Below are 20,473 nucleotides of genomic sequence, written 5' to 3' on the forward strand. Positions count from 1 at the left end.
AAAATCTCTGGGGCTTCCCTGGTGGCGCAGTGGTTGCGCGTCCGCCTGCCGATGCAGGGGAACCGGGTTCGCGCCCCGGTCTGGGAGGATCCCACATGCCGCGGAGCGGCTGGGCCCGTGCGCCATGGCCGCTGAGCCTGCGCGTCCGCAAGGGGAGAGGCCACAACGGAGGGAGGCCCGCATACCACAAAAAAAAAAAAAAAATCTCTGAAATATTGCTTTCAACAACCTTATTGAAATGATTTTCTGTACAGAACTATTTTTATCTAGTTTGAAAGGGTTATGGCAATGGCAGTAATAGCAGCAATGTACAAACGGTTCTGTAGAACCTGCTCCTGGGTTGTAATAGGATTCTGCCTTCTTCATGGGCTCATGTAGTACTACCTGCACAGATGCACAGGTAGGTCATTCACTCTGAGTATATTGTTTTCTTGTTTTGTTTAGCAGATAAACAAATATGAATATAAGGTTGACTTCAGGTTTGGAATAGTATTACCATGTGTTTTAATTATAACTGTCATTATCTGTGGTTACAGTACAGCTGTAGTAATATGGATAATTTAAAATTAATTTATGCATGATGTGCCTGTGCTCTGTGTTCCCTGAGTTAACATCACAGGAAGTTTATCATAATGGTTAAGACATAGAGAGTGTGGGCCTTAGAGTAACTGAGTTGAATCCAAGTTTTACTCAATATGGATGCCCCTGGGCAAATTACCTAAGCTCTGTGCTTTGGTTTCCTCATGTATAAACTGGGAATAATAGTAATACCTACTTCATAGGATTCTTGTGAAAATTAAGTGTGTGAAGGAATATAGTAGGTTTAACCTGGCACACAGTAAACATTCAATAGATGTTAGCAGTTATTACAGTTATTTAATATATTAAAGTTAGTTGAAGGTTTCATTTGGGAACATCTGGAAGGTGTCTAGCTTCTCTGCTTCTTGCTCCATTCTCCCTTCATACGTTTCAGATGTAATGCATAACAGCAGCCCAAGTGGAACCAGCTATTTATTCCCTTCTTTCCTCCCTTCTGTTTTCTCTCTCTTCCATTGAGTGTTTTACTTTAGTTCAGTTTATTTATTTATTTTTTAATGAGGAAGATTATACAACTTTGTTGAAAGGCATTAAAGAATACCTAAATAAACAGTGATATGCCAAATCCATGATAGGAAGTTTCAATATCAGAGTGTTTTAGTTTTAAAAGAAGAAAAGTCGAGTCAGTAGGATGGTTATTATATCAACAGACTCTTGAAAGCAAGGTCCTCATTGCTGGTAATGTTCCCACTGATGACGGAAGAGTTCGCCGTGGTGATAAGGAATGTTAGCAGAGAAGGCGCTCAAAGAGGAGGCGATGGTAGAGATGGTAGAGGGCACAGGTGTGTTGAGGCATAGGAGGGAGGAGATGAAGGGGCAAGACAAGCATATGCAGAACTCCGAATGAGAACTCTTAAGCCCCAGATGACTTCTCAGCTTATCTTCTGGACTTTTGACTTGAATTACTTACCATTTCAGCTTTCCAGGAACATAGCTGGTTCCAAGCCCTCAAGTGAGTGGCTAACATATGAAGAATTCTACTTTCCATTTATTGGCAAAAAAATTTTGATTAGGGAAAGAGTAAAAAGTAGGGCATCGGCCATGATCTGAATGATAAATCTCTGTGCACAAGTATTTTGAACTTTTTTCCCCTCTTTGTTGGGAGAAGACACTTACTAACATAACCTCCTTACACTCAGAGGAGATGTACTCTTGCTGCCATTGGAACATTGAGGTGTAGATGTCTGTGTTGCTGACCATTGGAAAAGAGATATCAGAAGGGAGATCAGGGTTAGAGAGGTAAATTTGAGAATCATCCCATCAGGGGGCGCTAATTGAAGCTATTGGCAAGCTCCAGTAAATGAAGATAAAGAGAGAAGAGGACAAGGGACAAACCCCTGAGGAACAACTGTATTTAAGGCATGGCAAAAGGAACCAGAGAATGAGCTGTTGCGGTGGAGAACCAGGAGAACGGATGAGTAAATTATATAAAATACAAATTAACTTAATATGAGACATCGGGGCAGGGATGAGGATGACAGAACTATTTGATGGAAATAAAGGTGTGAATAAATGGAGAGAATGAATGTTCATGCTTCTGGATAAGATTAACTATATAAAATAACACTTCCCTACTTAAATACAATATAATTTAATTCTTTCTATATATTACTGAATTCTGTTCACTAATATTTGTTCAGTGTTTTTTGTCTATACTCATGAGAGAGATTTATCTGTAGTTTTCTTTTTTGGTGCTCTCTTTGGTTTGGGTATCAGGGTTGGTAAAATGGACTGGGAATCTCCCACCTGCCCCCCTGGAAGAGACCGTGTAGAATAGGTATTTATACTTTAAACATGTAGTAGAATTCTGCAGTGAAAGCCTTTGGGGCTGGACATTTCTTTTTGGGGAGTTTTAAAATTACAAAGTCGATTTATTTAATAGTTATAGGACTAATTATCTATTTCCTATTGGGTGAGTTGTGGTGTTTGTGTTTTTTGAGGCATTGGTTCATTTCATCTGAGTTGTCCAATTTATGTGTGTTGAGTTGTTTATAGTCTTCCTTTGTTATCCGTTTGATGCCTGCAGGGACTGTAGTGATATCCCCTGTTTCATTCCCCATGTTGGTAATTTGTATCTCTTTCTTTGTCAGTCTTGAGCAGGTTTGTCAAAATTGTTGACAGACCTCTTGGTTTTACTGATTTTTCTCTTTTGTTTTTATGTTTTTTATCATTGATTTCTGCTCTTTATTCTTTCTTTCCTTCTGCTTACTTGGGTTTATTTTGTTCTTTTTCTGGGTTCTTGAAGTAGGAGCTTAGGTTATTGATTTGAGACATTACCTCTTTTCTCATGTAAGCATTTCATGCATAAATGTTCCTCTCAGCACAGCTTTAGCTGTGTCCCATAGATTTTTTATTTAATCTATCGTATTTTATTTAATCCTCACAATAACCCTGGAGGTAAGTAGGGAATTTCAATATCACTTTAAGGAGGAAATTGTGTAACATTCTTAAATTCTCAAAGTTGAGTCCTGAGCCAGAGAGTCTAATTGCAAGTCCAAATGGCCTTCAAGCCTCCTCCTAGCTGTGAAATTCTCCCTCTTTATTTTACAGTGTTTCATTTTCCTTGAACCAAGACTATATAGGCTCTAAATCTCAAACTTGATTGAAAATGAAAATGTAAACTAAGACTTTCATCTAGTATTGTTATTTATTGAGCAGTGACCTGGAACCCAGAACTATGTGATATTTTGCAGAGGGATTTCAGAAGAGGTCAGAAAAATAGTTTCATTCTACAAGGAGTTTTTAAGTCCAGCTGGAGAGAAACAAATTGCTTAAATGAAACTAATGAACAGTTGATCAAATTCTGAATCCTCTAATACTGAATACAGTGGGAATTTAGAGTTCAGAAATCAAGTGTAGTTAGAGAAAACTATATGGAAGAGGTGGGACTCTAAAATGGCCCCAGGGCTTCCCTGGTGGCACAGTGGTTGAGAGTCCGCCTGCCGATGCAGGGGACACGGGTTTGTGCCCCGGTCCGGGAGGATCCCACATGCCGCGGGGCAGCTGGGCCCGTGAGCCATGGCCGCTGAGCCTGCGCGTCCTGAGCCTGTGCTCCGCAATGGGAGAGGCCTGCGTACTGAAAAAAAAAAAAAAATGGCCCCAGAGAATAAGTGGGATAGGTGGAAAAGAGGAAGAACGCTGTTCCAAGTGTCCAGTGAGTCTGTTGGGCAAGTGAGATGGAGAAGGTTGGAGAAAGAGCACAACTTGAGCCAGCTTGTTCTTTGTGTAGGGTTGAGCTTGAAAGATTCACTGAACGTACGTGGAATAGTTGAAGTAGGGCATGTAGGTAGAGCCATCCTTGATTATAGAGGATCGTGGAAGTTCAGCAGAAGAGTGATTATGGGCAGCAGACTAATGTAAAAAAAAAAAAAAGAAAAAACATTTAGAGATAGAAAAATTGGCAAAACACATGAACTGATAGTGCATGAAAAGAGAAGTACAGATACTCAATGAGCAAAAATTGTTCGACCTCCAATAATAAGGGGTAAATTAAAACAATAGAATGACATTTTATCAAACTGTCTTTTTTTAAAAAAAGGCATTTGGTTGGATTAATTAGGTTAATTAATGCTTAACTGCAGCAACAGACTCTGAAATCTTAGTGGCCTAATATAAGTTTATTTCTCACTCTTCACAATTCAGGTGATGCTCTTCCGTGGTTCTTCTCCAGTGGTGACTCAGGGGTCTGGGTTGCTTTTATCTTGCCACTTCATAGTTTTAGAGTTTTTTGCTTTCAGTCTCTCAAGTGGTGGGGGGAAGAAGAATCCATGGCTATTCTTAACTGCCTTGTACTGGAAAGGATACCTTACTTCTACTCACATTCCCTTTGGCAAGAACTAGTCTTAATGGCTGCAGCCAAACTGTAAGGCAGAGTGGGAAATGTAGGAGAGCAAATACATTCTCGTGGAGTAATAACCATTTCTGTCACACCATTATTGGCGAACGGATGCCCTCTGTATTTTTGGTTGGAGGATAAATGGTCATCTTTCTCGTAGACAGTAATTTTTAAAATGGTAAGATATTCTTGCTCTGACCTATGTTAAAATTTTCTTTCTAAGGAAATAACTGTGGATGTATGCAAAGATAGCTACAAAAATAGTTGTTATAGCTTTGATTGTAATGAAAAATTGGAAACAGATGTCTAACAAAAGGGGACTGGTTAAATAAATTATGGTCTTGCTGTATTCAGTTATTGATGATCATGTAGTGTAGCATCTGATGATGTGGGGCATTACACTGTTCTTGTTATAAGTGGAAAAAATCAGATTACAAAAAACATATATCCCATTTTTGTAAGCATGTTTATTCATGCATAGACAAAAGACTGGAGGTGATCTCTGGTTTTGACAAAATAGCAGACTAGATCAATATAAAACCCCCCTGCTACAAAATGCATATTTCACTCTCAAGAAAGATAAATCCTTACTAAAATAAAAAAGTGGAGTGGGGGCAGGGGAGGTTGGGGATTGTAAAAGCATCTGATGAGCAGTCTGAGGCTATAGCCCCTTGGGTGTTTGCCAGTTTTAGTAACTTGCATTTTAGTTTCCACAGAGATAAGAGAAAGAGCCTTGAGCCTGTGAGTATTAAACTGAGACACCAAATAAGAGTATGGATCGTCAAAGGGTTGAACATTCACTAAAGGAGTGGATAGACTAGAAAAAAATCTACCTGTGAGCACACACAGAGAGATGTCTCTCTTAGCAAGATCCAGAGCCTGGTTGGGGAAGGGAATATCCACTGAGAACTCATGACCATGGATTTCCCTTCATACGAGTTTTGTGTTCAAATTTACAGTACTTGTGGGATCTGGGAGAATCTCCAGACAGAGAATTGACATAAAAAGTGGTGTAAGGCTGATAGTATGACAGAGGTATCTGGAAGACACAGACTGTTCTGGAGGGACGTATCCTCAACCCAGATCACATAGATTTCCCAGAAATAAAGCACAACTAAAAATGAACTCAATACAGAATTATAAAGCATGGGAGGAAACAATCTACTGTTCCTCTATGAGCAAGAATCAGCAGACAGAACAAACTAAACACATGAAGAGAAGGAATAGAAAGCGTGAGAAAGAATAGGTGCTATTGTAAAAATAAGACAAATTTTTAAAAAGGGTCAATAGAATTTCTGGAAATGTAAAATAGTCATTGAAATTAAAACTCAGTGGGTAGGATAAACAACCGCTTTGACACAGAAGAGAGAATTAATGAATTAGATCAGGAGTTGGCACACTATGGCTTGTGGGGTAAATCTTGTTTGTGGCTTATTTTTTTACAGCCTGCATGGAAAGAATGGTTTTTACATTTTTGAAGGGTTGTTTAAAAAAAGAGACAAATGAAAATATTCTACATAGACTGTATGTGGCTCCCAAAACCTAGTATATTTACTCCCTGGCTCTTTACTGAAAACATTTCCTGAGCCCTCAACTGGATAGACCTGAGGAAATTTCCAGATGGTAGCACAAAGGACAAAAGAGAAAATAGAAGAAAGGTTTAAAGACATGGAGTATGAAATGAGGAGGTCTGACATATGTCTAGTCATCTAATAGGAGTTCAAAAAGGAGAGAATGAGCGACAGGCACTATACAGATAGATAACCAACAAACTAAACAAACTAAGACTAAACAAACAAAAAAAGCAAACAGATAATGACTGAGACTTTTCTGGTTTGATGAAAGACACACATCTTAAGAACCAGAAAGTTTGATGAGTGCTGAGCGTCCCCCACCCACCAGCTTGCACATGTAGACACATGCAGAATTCCAAAGGCGAAAAGATCTTAAATATAGCCAGAATGAAAAGTCAGGTTATCCACAAGGCACAACAATTAGACCAACATCTCACATCTCAACAGCAATAACAGAATCCAGAGGATTCTTCAGTGTTGGTGGAAAAGAATTATTAACCTAGAATGGTATATCCAGCTAGATCATTGTTCAGGATTTAGGGTGAAATAAAGTGTTTTCACAAGAAAACAGAGTTTACCACCAACAGACTCTCACTGGAGGCACTACTTCAGGAAACAGGAAACAACCAGAGGGAAGGAATGAAATGCAAAAAGGAATGGAATTCTGAATAAGGAAATTGGTAAATATGTGGGTGAATCTGAACAAGCATGAATTGCATTAATGATAATAAGGGCTAACATTGAGAGTGTAAAAACAAGATGGAGCTAAGATATCAGTCAGTATTGACGTAAAAGTCAAGAGAGAGGTCATCATAGGTAAAGATCTTTTATTAAGAAGAGGGATAAAATATTAGAGATAATGTTAAATTTTCAACTTAAGTCATAAATTGAATATATAACTGCCAGACTGGTAGAGGGTTTAAAAAAAAAAAAAGACTGACAGAAAAGTATGCCATCTCTTGGGAAAATTGTGTTTACTCCAGTGTTTATAGTTCTTCTAAACAGTGTCCAGCACACAATAAAAAATCATAAGATTACAAAGAAACAGGTAAATATGACCTACAATCAAGAGAAAAATAGAATAAAATCCACAGGTGCCCCAGATGTTGGAATTAGATAAGAAATTTAATTCTCATAAATATGCTAAAGAAAATGGAGGGAAAGATGGAAAAAATTAATAGATGAAGAATTTCAATAGAGAAATGGAATCTCTAAAAACGAACTGAATGGACATTCTTGAACTGAAAAATTTAATACCTGAAATTAAGAATTTATTGGATGGAATTAACCTTAAACTAGAAATAGCAGAAGAATGGTTTGGTGAACTCAAAGACAGGTCAGTTGAAATTATTCAAGCTAAAGCATTATTAGATGAAATAAAAAAGATTGATTTAGAGTAATGCACAGGATAAACTGATGGGGAATGTGAGATTAGGCATAGTGGTTTGTTATGGTCCAGTACTAGGTTGAAGGCAGTTGGATAAAAGGAAGGGATAAATGCAAACATTATTGTAAATTATTATTATTATAAATATGTTATTACCATAATTATTATTACAAAAAAGAATGGATGCAGTTTGGCAGATCTAAAAATAACTCCAGGACTTGTAGCTAATAAATAGACTACTATGTGCGAGATACTGTACAGGGTATTTTTTACTCACTGCTGTATCTCTGATTTTTATAACAATCCTGAACATGAGTATTCTCTTTTACTTAAGAAAGAAATGCAGCTCAGAGTGGTTAAGTGACCATCTAATAGCTTACAAAGCTGGGGTTTGATCCAGGTCTGGCTAGTTCTGAGGTCTATACTCCTTGCTGTATATCACATTGTTTCTAGTTTGTAAGACTAGAAGAGTGTAATATCATGGGCAGAACTGAAAGTTATTGGAAAGAGGGAATATTTCGAATCATGTAATGGCCATAGTGTATCCTAGGGGAGGTATCCTTTAGGGAACTGGAAATACTGGTCTACTAATATTTTGGGGGTACTTTGGGGGTTGACGCCATCTCAGCGAATGGATTCAGTACCAGATTATGTCAAAAGCCTTGGGGAGCACTTTCTATATGAGGTAGGAGGACGACTGGGTGTCAGCAAAGCAGAAAGGGACAATACATAAATGAAAAGATATTATGAAGGAAATCAGTAGATCAGTGCCAGAAAGTGTCAGGGGGTAAGAAAGGCTACCTTAAACAGGAATATCAAGAAATTAATATCTGAAGGATGAGAAGGAGTCAACCAGAGAAGAGCCTGGGGAAGAGCATTCGAGACTAAAAGATCAGCAAGTATAAAGCTTCTGAAGCAGTTAAGAGCTTGGCTGGTTGAAGAATTGAAAGGAGGCCAGCGTAGCTAAAGCTGAATGAGCAAGTATGGCAGTGATGTCATATGAGATTAGCTTGGTGATCGGGGAGCTAGTTATGAAGGGCCTGGCAGTTGTAGTGGGAAAGCACTGAAAATTTTTAAGGAAAGGAGATCCCTGGTCTAACTCATGTTTTAAGAAGATGATTCTGATTGCTGTGCGTACAATGCGTTGTAGGGGGCAGGCTGACAAGTTGGGCATTCAGTGCTGTGGCAGATGACAGAATTAATGAGATTGCTCCTTATCAGTGTTTCAGGTGACATTTATTTCTAGATCCTAATACCTTCGTTGTCATTTTCCAGAGAATGACAGAAGAGGTTCTAAGCATTTTCTTTTTATTTTGTGCTTGCAATAATTTAATTAGCTGTTTAGGAAACAAAGTTCATGCTTTTGGGCACTGATGACACTTTTGCCTAATTTCAGTAAAAGCAATGGAACTTGATGGGGATACATTTTTTTGAGTCATTGTTGAATTACTGGTTTCCATTAGAATGTTTTTTTCTATTCCCAGTTCTGTTCACTGTAGGTTGGTAGCACTAGCAATATTAGATTAAGTATCGTCAGTCTCCAAAAAACTTTTAAAAAACATTTTGTTTAGACTCTGTATAATTCATCTTTGAGTCTTTAATATGAGAAATGTTAAACATATATAAAAGCAAACATGCACGTATCCCCATAATTCATTGTCAGCAGCAGTTCGCTCATGGCTAATCTTGTTTCACTGATACCCCAGAATACTCCTTACCACCCTCATCCTGTTTATTTTTAAGCAAATTCCAGGTAAATCCTCTATAAATATCTCAGTATATACTTCTAAAAGGTAAGGAGTTTTCTACGTTGTAGCATTTTGGTTTATTCCCTCTTAGAGCTCATAAATAAGTAACCATATAGCTGGATGGTTTGCCTTTGAGAATGCCGATTTATGCTTGTTGTCCCAGTGTATTTATTAATAGGACCCCTTTTCACTTAAAACAGTGCCTCCATTTGAGCAATAAATTCTATGCTCACCTTATATACATAAGAGAAACCTTTTCATAGTAGACAGTAAATAAATTCTTTAATAGCACCTTCAGTATTGAGTATTTTTCTAATAGCATGTCACTTCTCTATTTTCTATCAGGAGAGCAAGCCCCGGAGTTCACTATTTCCAGAAATTGTATACTGAAGTGTAATGCTACATGAGTCAGAGAAAGGAAGGACCCTGAGCCATATGGTAAGAAGGGAATGAATCAGCTGAGTCGCCTGGATTATGCCTTCTTTTTTTCCTCCACTCCATTCTATCTTTGTTACGATTTGATCGGAAGTGCAGAGAACATTTTTTTGAAACCAAAAAGAGAGATTTTAACATTTGAATTAAAAGGATAATGCTTTAGAAACTTCGACCTACATTCTTTGGGATATTTGGTCAGCGGTTAATTATCCAGTTTAGATCATCCAAATTTACGCTTTTCCATGATTGATTATTTTTTGGTTTTTGTTGTCCTTATCTCGTGGTCTCCTTATTCAAACCTTTTAGTAACATTATCATCACTTTTTATTTTTATTTAAAGGGAGAGAAGACTCTATCAGACATTTAATAGTTATATATCCTTAACAAAGGTAGAAGCTAGAGAGAGTGACTGAGCATCCAGAAAGTACTACTTACTTCACACTGCCTTGTGGTAGTATCCTTGCTATTGGTTTATATCTTTTTAGGCTAAAGGAAGTTCCATGAGGTCGAGGATTATTTTACATCCTAGATTTGCCCACAGTTATACTTAGTATGTCTTAGACATGAAAAGAGTATGGTAAATACTTTTTGGAGGGAATGAATGAAGGAAATTGGGGGTATTCTTTGGCACAGAACATTATGAATTCACTTCTAGATGTATTGAATTTGAGGTGAAAGCAAGTGAAAAGCTTTTGTAACCGGTGATAGTAAAGTTTGGTAAGAGAATAGGACTGGGAATGCTGTTTCAAGATTTTTTAGCCTGAAGTACCCTCACATCCTCTGTCCTTTATTTTCATAGCAACACAATATATGTTGTTATCTCCATACACGTATCTCCATTTTGGGAGATTAGAAACCTGGGGTGTAAGGTCTGACAGCAAATCTCTTCCAAGGATAAGAAATAATGCCCCTCATTTCTAAGTATAGTGTTCTTTCTGAAAGACCAAGTTACTATTTATATTTTAAGGAGGAGCACATGATGTGTGCTAACAGAAGATAAATGAGAAGCAAACTGGAAAATACATTTTATCTCTGAATTACTGCACCCACTGCTGGGTAAAGATCAAGAGAGTTCTCGTCAGCTTTTTTCAACTCTGAATATGACAAATGGAGCTTCTCACAGAGGTGTTTTTGTTGTTTGTTTGTTTTCCAGTAGTTCAAAAGGCAACTTTCATGTCAGGAATGAACATAGATAGGAGGGTGTTTCTCTTTGTCTAATGATGATGCCTAAGTCTAGAATAACAAATTGTTGTGAACATTTTTGCCTTCTGTTGAATGTAGCTGGTAATCATTTTATAGGGCTCTAATGCTGCTCTGTAGCCAATTAAATAGGAAGAAGGTGTGTGTGTCTAAACACTGAAACTGTTTTTGGACACACCTTATCCATCTCTTACTAACCACAGGTAAAGTATCCATACCAAACAAAACCTATATTGGACTTAAAATGTTCTGTGAGACACACACCAATGATCCAACCATTGTTCCATCTTATAAGATTTAAGCATTTTCCAGAAAGTTACAGGGGGAGAGCAGGCTTGTTGAACATAATGTCTTCAAGACTGACATGCTTCTCTTTCTTTTGCAGGCCTGATTGTTGGCAATGACACTGTTAAGAGGCTGGCATTTATTTCTGTTCTAACCAGCTACTTTATAACTGTGAATAGTAACTATGCATATGTGTTGGTCAGCAAAACCAAGGAACGAGAACTATGGCAGTTGACAAAGTCAGTCTGATTCCTGGGTATCTTTCCTGGGTTCCACCATCAGGGACCTCTTCCCTTCCATCTCATCAACAATGTGGTACCTTTTACTATTTGATAAAGATTAAGGACATGTTCTTTGGTCAACAGCCAGAACTTAAAATCTGCTGGAGTAGGGTCAGAGACCATTTCAATCACAGCTGAGGAAAATGAAATTTCCGTTTTATTTGGTGCCTTGTCCAGGGAGCACACTAACTCTTTCGGAAACACGTGAGTGAGAAGAGGTTGAGTCTTGTCTGATAGCAACTCATGGTTATGGCGAGTGACCCAACGTGATCAGCAGGGGCAGGAGCCACAGAGGAACTCATGACGGGCTATACCATGTTGCGGAATGGGGGCGTGGGGAACGGAGGTCAGACCTGCATGCTGCGGTGGTCCAACCGCATTCGGCTCACGTGGCTCAGCTTCACGCTCTTCATCATTCTAGTGTTCTTCCCCCTCATCGCCCACTATTATCTCACCACCCTGGACGAAGCGGATGAGGCAGGCAAGCGGATCTTTGGCCCACGGGCTGGTAATGAGCTCTGCGAGGTGAAGCACGTGCTGGATCTCTGCCGCATTCGAGAGTCTGTAAGTGAAGAGCTCTTGCAGCTGGAAGCCAAGCGGCAGGAGCTGAACAGTGAAATCGCCAAGCTGAATCTGAAGATCGAGGCCTGTAAGAAGAGCATTGAGAATGCCAAGCAGGACCTGCTTCAGCTCAAGAACGTCATCAGCCAGACCGAGCACTCTTACAAAGAACTGATGGCCCAAAATCAGCCCAAACTCTCTCTGCCCATCCGACTCCTCCCAGAGAAGGACGATATTGGCCTCCCTCCCCCAAAGGTCCTACGGAGCTGCCGGCTGCACAACTGTTTTGATTATTCTCGTTGCCCTCTCACCTCTGGTTTCCCAGTCTATGTTTATGACAGTGACCAGTTTGCCTTTGGCAGCTACCTGGATCCCTTGGTCAAGCAGGCTTTTCAGGCCACAGCACGAGGCAACGTTTATGTTACAGAAAATGCAGATATTGCCTGCCTTTATGTGATCTTAGTGGGGGAAATGCAGGAGCTGGGAGTGCTGCGGCCTGCTGACCTGGAGAAGCAGCTGTACTCCCTACCACACTGGCGGACAGACGGACACAACCACGTTATCATCAATCTGTCTCGGAAGTCGGACACCCAGAATTTACTGTACAATGTCAGTACAGGCCGGGCCATGGTGGCCCAGTCCACTTTCTATGCTGCCCAGTACCGGCCTGGCTTTGACTTGGTGGTATCGCCACTAGTCCACGCCATGTCAGAGCCCAACTTCATGGAAATCCCACCACAGGTGCCAGTGAAGCGGAAATATCTCTTCACCTTCCAGGGTGAGAAGATTGAGTCGCTGAGATCCAGCCTTCAGGAGGCCCGCTCCTTTGAGGAGGAGATGGAGGGTGACCCTCCAGCCGACTACGATGATCGTATCATTGCCACCCTCAAGGCAGTACAGGACAGCAAACTAGATCAGGTCCTGGTAGAATTTACCTGCAAAAACCAGCCTAAACCCAGTCTGCCTACTGAGTGGGCGCTATGTGGGGAGCGGGAAGACCGCTTAGAATTACTGAAGCTCTCCACCTTCGCCCTCATTATCACTCCCGGGGACCCTCGCTTGGTTATTTCCTCTGGGTGCGCCACACGGCTCTTTGAAGCCCTGGAGGTTGGTGCTGTCCCGGTTGTGCTGGGGGAGCACGTGCAGCTTCCTTACCAGGATGTGCTGCAGTGGAGCGAGGCCGCCCTGGTGGTGCCCAAGCCGCGAGTGACCGAGGTCCACTTCCTACTACGGAGCCTCTCCGACAGCGACCTCCTGGCCATGAGGCGGCAAGGCCGCTTCCTCTGGGAGACTTACTTCTCCACCGCGGACAGTATTTTCAGTACCGTGCTGGCTGTGATTAGGACTCGCATCCAGATCCCGGCTGCTCCCATCCGGGAAGAGGCGGCGGCCGAGATCCCCCATCGCTCAGGCAAGGCAGCCGGCACCGACCCCAACATGGCCGACAACGGGGACTTGGACCTGGGGCCCGTGGAGACGGAGCCGCCCTACGCCTCCCCCAAGTACCTCCGCAACTTCACCTTGACCGTCACGGACTTCTATCGCAGCTGGAACTCTGCGCCAGGACCTTTCCATCTTTTCCCCCACACACCGTTTGACCCTGTGCTGCCCTCAGAGGCCAAATTCTTGGGCTCCGGGACTGGCTTTCGGCCTATTGGTGGCGGGGCCGGGGGCTCCGGCAAGGAGTTCCAGGCCTCGCTGGGCGGCAACGTCCCACGGGAGCAGTTCACAGTGGTGATGCTGACCTACGAGCGGGAGGAGGTGCTCATGAGCTCGCTCGAGAGGCTGAATGGCCTCCCTTACCTGAACAAGGTCGTGGTGGTGTGGAATTCTCCCAAGCTGCCCTCAGAGGACCTTCTGTGGCCTGACATTGGCGTCCCCATCATGGTAATAGAAACGTGAGCCTTTTGTTTTACTGCATGAGAGAGGAATTCATTCTTAATCTCTTTTCCATAAACATGCTTTTAAAAAAAAATAACCTATACAGATTCTTGCCCCATGCAATTTTCTCCTTGCTTCTATTTCATTCCTTTCAGGCCTTGCCGGTTCCCTCTCTGCTATTTACTTCAGAAATCTCCTAAGACGCTCCAATACCGAAACTGGCCCCGTGAAGGTTTACAAAACCCTGTCATTGACCTCATGGACTTAGTCTGTGTCACCACAAAGATGTTGATAATGAGAATGATGATGAAAAGCTAACATTTAAGAAGCACTCATAGTCTAGGCACTATAATTTAGCATTTATGGAACTTATATAATGAAGTAGTATGGTTTCTTCATTTTAAATCTGTGGAAACTGAGGCTTAGAGAGGTTAGTTATTTTGCCCAAGGTCATGGTTAGCAATCATGGAGGAGCTGAGTTTTAGTGTGTCTGATTCCAGAAGCTGCGGTTTTAATCACCTCCCAAAGGATTTAGGAAGGAGACCTGTTTCATTTCACAGGATCAGATACAAGTCCTCTGGGAGACCGGCGTCGGGGTTTGATATTTTTGGAGTTGGAGATCCTGAACCTTTTCTGTAGTCTCTTGCAGGTTCTTTCTCATTCTTTACTCCATCTGTTATGGTTAGGATGCTGTATTTTACAGGAAAAATAATAGCCCAATATGCAGGATAGAGCTTTAGTTCTGAGTACTTTTTTATCTACCTTCTGATGTAAACTTGTCAATCTAGAGGGAGATTACCCATTTCTCTTAAATGTGAGGCCTTAGAGCAAATCTTAAGCCACCTGGCAACTACTTACCCTGCAGCTTAGGTACTTTCCAGAAAAAGGTAGCAAAGAAGGGCAAAGGTCTGATGGGCCATCATTGCTAGAAGCTTGCTTAAGAAAATTAGTGTAGTATTTAGGAAGAATTTGCCTAGAAGAGGAATTGTTTAGGCTACACCAGTTTTTTAAAAATTTATTTCATTAAGGAACTAATTCATGTGAAATATTTTCTAAGCAGCAGCATGGTATAATGGAAAAGTATGCATTTTGGAGTGATATAGACCTGGGATTAAGTAGTCATTTTGCCATCTTTGGTAAGTTAATTAACTCCTTTGACTTCAGGATTAAAGAGGAATCTAAGATAGTACAAGTAAGGAATTTAGAAAGGTGCCCCAAAATTACTTGATTCCTACTGATTCCTTCGTGTCAAAGGAGATGGAGGGCAGCATGGATGTTCTGCTTCTGTTAAGGACTCACTTCACCGATGAAGCCTTCTTGTATCTGCTATATAATTTCCCTTGTGTCATAACTGTTACCACTTTTTTCTCCTCTTGTACAAATCTTTGTTTTAAATTTTCTTTCTTAGGAATCCTGCTACTCTATTACTACTGCTGCTAATCTTTTCTTGTATTTTATTTAATTGAATTTATAATCTGAGGCTATTCAAAGACTGTAGGGTTCTACAAACTTTTGATCCCAGAATTTATCGTGTATATTAAGAAAGTGTTGAACAGGAAGATTTTTTTTATTGACGTCTTCCCAAATACATTTCACTTATTTTCTTAGTTACAACTTTCTGAATGTCATTGAAATTTAAAAAAAAAAAATTGTTCTGTGAAAGGTAGATGCTGCTCAAATAGAATAATAAAGCAGCCTTTGTTTTCCGTTTTCCTGAGTTTTCTTTGAATTTGATAGGGATGTAGAGAAGCCGATGCCACCACAGTTAACAGCGACTGAAATTCGTTCGAGAACTTACCAGAACTAATCCTTCCTTTTAACTCTGGTGGGAAATAAGTAGTCCTCTTTGATTACTGGGTAGCTCATTGCAACAATACAATGCCTAGTCAGAAAATGCCAGAGACTTTCCAAATGGGGGGCTGTTTTGAATAGCTTGTTCGTATTAGTGATATACATTTTTTTCAAGTTCTTCTGAAAAAGAAAAACCACTTTCAAGCTGGACAGTTTCACTCCATTCTCTAAATATTTGGACTGTTTTCTATTTAAGAGAGACAGTTTTTTGGGGCAGTAGTTGAATTGTCAACCTCTTGGGCACAGAGTCAACACTACCCAGGTATCAGGGCTGCAAGGGACTGGCAGCTCTCCCCTGTGGGAGAATGGCACTGTAATGAAGCATCTCAGAGTGGATTGTCCACCGAGGGTGAACCCGTGACCTATCCATTATGTCACAGTTAACAGGTCTTTGTAAAGTTAGCAGCAGAGTGGTTCCCAGGCAATCTGTCCGATTCCAGTCCTTCAGGGAAAATGATTTGAAATGAGCATTTTGGCTAAAAGAATCAACCCAGGAACCTACATGCCATTTCAGAAAATCCTGGGCAGTTTGTGCTTCTCTTCTGCTCAGGGTGCCAGCAGCACAATGGGCATGATTGCTAGCTGTTCGTGTAAGGAAAGAGGGGTTGTCTTAGGGGGTACCTGCTGGGGTTAGTATGTTGAAATCCCTCATTCTTTTCTATTACTTACATAACAAAGGGGAAACTACGGGGTCTGGCTTAGAGTAAATGTGATCTTCACGGCCGCCCTCCTGCCCCAAATGCTTTATGTAAAGAGAATTTCAGTTCAAATGGGGTAGGGCCTGGGCGTGGTGACAGCCCTGCCCCCAGGGAGATGGGGTATGTGCCACCAGCTGCAGGGGTCTCTCACCTGAATAGTGTGGGACGGCTGCACAGAGGCTGGGACAGTGGGTGACTGCCCTCTCGCTGTCTCTTGCCTGTTTTCTGAACAGTCGAATCAGGTTCCTTAGCTCCTGGAGCGGAAGACATGAATGTTTAATGGAAGGCAGATGGAGGGTAGCGTTGTGCCGGGGGTTTTGAAGGCTGTCTTTTGAAAAACTCCCTACTAGGTGGGGAGGCCACCACTTTCATGCATCGTAAAGATTTTCCATTGTTTCCAGGCCTCCATTCTTTGAAATGATATGTAAGTGATTTCTCAAATTTTTGTTTCCCTGTATGTAACGTGTTATTTTTCTCTGGCTGCTTTCAAGACTTTTTCTTTAAATTTGGTTTTCAGCAGTTTGACTGATATGCCTCTGCATGGTTTTCTTTGACTTGTGTTTTGATTGGGGTTCACTAAGCCTCTTGAGTCTAGTAATTTATGTTTTTTTAAATCATATTTTGGGGAGTTTTTATTCAGTATTTGTTCAGATTATTTTTCTGTCACATTCTTGCCCTCCTTTTCTTGGGGACTCCGTTCTATGTGTATTAGACATTTTGATGTTGTCCCACAGTTTTCAGTGGCTCTGTTCATTTTTTAAAAATCTTTTTAATCTTTGATAATTTCTGTTGATCTGTCATCAAGTTTACTGAGTTGTGTCTACATTGCTCTTAAGCTCATTGAGCCAGTTTTAAATTTTAGATACTGTATTTTCCAGTTCCAGAATTTCCATGTTTTTAAGAATAACAGTTTGTTTCTCTGCTGAGATTTCCTGTTTTGTTTTTGTTTTTTTCCCATTCCGAGTATGCTTTCCTTCATTGAGCACAGTTATGATAGCTACTTTAACATCTTAGTCTGCTAATTCCAACATATGGATCATTTGAGTATTTGCTGTAATTGAGTTTCTTTTTTCCTGAGGACTGGGTCATGTTTTTCTGGTTCTTCGTACATCACATCAAACAGTTTTGTATTAAACATTGTGAATGTTCTGAAGAGTGTGGATTTTGTTTTATTTCTCTGAAAAGTGTTGAGATTTTAGTTTTAGCAGGCGTTAATTTGGTTGGACTGCACATTCTCTCTCGAGTGGCAACGCAAATGTTAGCTCAGCCCTTTTGTCTTTAGCTGGTCTGCTTGCAAACAGCGCCAAGCATGCATGGTTCAGGGGTGGCCCGGAGACTGGGCAGTTTATACACAGTACATGGAGCTCCCCCTCTCTGGCTCTCTCCATGCTGGAATCTCCTTTCTTCCAGGGGCTGTGGTTGCCCCAAACTCTTTTCCTCATTCTTCAGGCCAGAAAGACTTGGGTGTTTTATGCGAGTTTAAGCTGTCGTGCGTGGTACCGACCTCGGCGTGCTCTCAGGGCAAAGGCAACGGTGAGTCTCCCCGTGTCAGTAATCCCTTCCTAAATTTCAGCCCCCTCGCAACTTGTCGCCTTCCGCTCACTATCTGGTGCTTTCAGGTAATGCTGTTTTGTTATTTTTGTCCAGAGTTTACGTTACCGTCTGCAGGAGGCTGGGTCTGGGTGGGACTTTTTCAGCCATCCTGGAAGCAGGAGCCTCCAGGTGGTCTCTTTTTGGATACGTGGCCCTGCCCAGAATTTTGGTTCAAGTTATTACTTTATTCTGACCAGTTAACACATCTTCTTCACTCTGCTTTATAGTCTAGAAAATTGTACTAAATAGGGTGGACTTGTTGGAGCGTTAACTGGAAATGAGAACATGAAAATCTGTCCTTTTGGAGTTTTAAAATGTGGGCTGTTACGAAGGGGACGTTGTCATTCACAGTGTAGTCTTGCCCACTCTAAACATTGCCCATCTCTAGGCTACATACTCACTTGTTTCTCAGTCTTGTGACAGCCAGGCCCTTGATTTTTTTTTTTTTTTTTTTTTTTTTTTTTTTTTTTGCGGTATGTGGGCATCTCTCCGCTGTGACCTCTCCCGTCGCGGAGCACAGGCTCCGGACACGCAGGCTCAGCGGCCATGGCTCACGGGCCCAGCCGGTCCGCGACACGTGGGATCTTCCCGGACCGGGGCACGAACCCGTGTCCCCTGCATCGGCAGGCGGACTCTCAACCACTGCGCCACCAGGGAAGCCCAGGCCCTTGATTCTTAATTTCTAGTTCTCTTCTCTGTAAAGGGCACAGCTCATTTACACAGGGAGCCTGGGAGGGCCTTTTTGAAGAGGTGATGTTTGAGCAGAAGCCTGAAGGATGTGAGAGAATGGACCACATAAATTCTGGAGGAATATACAGAGAACGGCAAGTGCAAGAGGCTTGTTGCGTTCAGGACATGGCAGGAGGACCCAGTGTATTGGGGGTGGAGTGATCTAGTGGAGAGTTTGAGCAGGTCAGAGGAGGCAGAGGCCAGCACATGTAGACCATCGTAAGGATTCCAGGTTTTATTCTCAGCGCGTTAGGGTGTCAGCAGAGGGTTTTGAGCAGGGAGAAGTATGGTATGTGTGACCGTGGGGAAAAGAGCAGGAACGGTTCAAAGGCTCTTGCAGTAGCCCAGGTGAGGGGTGCCGGTGGCTTGGACGGGGCAGTTGTGGTGGAGGTGGTGATTCAGAGATAAGCTATCACGCCGCCCTGGGAGACTCCGAGGTCTCTGGAGGTGAGGCCAGAATGTGCCATATTTCCAAAATGAAAACTGTAGAGATACGAGGTGATTTTTTAGCCCTTTTCCCTCTTTCCCAGCCCTTGATACTAGAATTGAACAAGGAGAGTTCTGTTTTGGGAACTTAATGTCATGCCAGCGTAGTTATTTTAGTACTATTGCCCCAGTAGTCTACTAAGGAAGACTGGAAGAGAAACTGGCTGTGTCGTCAGCTCAGTCATTAAGATTCAGGCTTGGGCCTCTGCCAGCCGGGCAGTTAAAGGCTTTATTTCTGGCTGGACCTCAGGCAAGAGTAGAGATAATTCTAAAGCCTTATTCTTTAGAAAGTTGATATGTTTTATTTTTTTTGTCTGTGCCCACTCTACTTTTAAAAATATTACTTGAATGTGTCAGATACTAATTTTCTAAATTTGTGATTTCTAGGCAGAGCTAACAGGAAAAACCTTGTCCAGTTTCTCTAGGTCCAAGATTGTTCACCAGGTATTGGTATGTCTGGGTTTTTTTGTTTTTTTTTAAAATTATTAATTTATTTATTTTTGTCTGCTTTGGGTCTTCGTTGCTGTGTGTGGGCTTTCTCTAGTGGCGGAGAGCTGGGGCTACTCTTCATCGTGGTGCGCGGGCTTCTCATTGAGGTGGCTTCTCTTGTTGCGGAGCACGGGCTCTAGGCTCATGGGCTTCAGTGGTTGTGGCTCGTGGGCTCTAGAGCGCAGGCTCAGTAGTTGTGGCGCACGGGTTTAGTTGCTCTGCGGCATGTGGGATCTTCCCGGGCCAGGGCTCGAACTCGTGTCCCCTGCATTGGCAGGAGGATTCTTAACCGCTGTGCCACCAGGGAGGCCGTGGGTTTTTTTGTTTGTTTGTTTGTTTACAATATTTTACTTAATAATCAGGTGGCTATAGTTATAGCTCTCTTTTTCCGTTTGAGAATGGGCTATGGCTGTGAAGAATTATGTAAAACAAAGTTACCAGAAATCAGAAATTAATAGCAAATATTATCGATGTGTGATATAAAGGAATTGCTGAAAAGTCATGTTACATAAATGATTTACTAACCGCAGTAAATCAGTTCTTTAGATAATGTCCCCCCTCTTAGTTTATATGTACTCTTTTTTACAAATTCACATTAAGGAATCTGAGACAGAGAATTTTATTGCTTTATGTCACTTGACTAATTAATACCTAAATTAGAACTTAGGTATTAATTCCTAGTTCAGTGCATATTTTTCTTTTTTCACCAAATCTAAGTTTCTTGGAAAGGCACAGCATGTGTGTGTGTGAGTGTGTATATATATATAAATATATATATATATATATATGTGTATACGTATATATATATGTATATGTATATATATACACACGCATATACATAGA

At 41.4% G+C, this 20,473-nt stretch overlaps 1 protein-coding gene across 1 annotated transcript in view; it reads left to right on the forward strand.

The window, feature by feature from the left end:
• The window catches only part of EXTL3 (exostosin like glycosyltransferase 3), a 105,035-nt gene that overhangs the window by 49,722 nt on the left and 34,840 nt on the right, over positions 1–20,473 (forward strand). Inside the window, exons 2-3 of the mRNA XM_055087344.1 lie at positions 9,487–9,579; positions 11,162–13,790. Of these exons, the coding sequence (XP_054943319.1) occupies positions 11,643–13,790 (2,148 nt within the window). The 5' untranslated portion in view covers positions 9,487–9,579; positions 11,162–11,642. The remainder of the gene's footprint in view (positions 1–9,486; positions 9,580–11,161; positions 13,791–20,473) is intronic.

The sequence above is a fragment of the Physeter macrocephalus genome, chromosome 9, assembly GCF_002837175.3.
Source record: "Physeter macrocephalus isolate SW-GA chromosome 9, ASM283717v5, whole genome shotgun sequence".
In the NCBI taxonomy this organism is placed as follows: Eukaryota; Metazoa; Chordata; class Mammalia; order Artiodactyla; family Physeteridae; genus Physeter; species Physeter macrocephalus.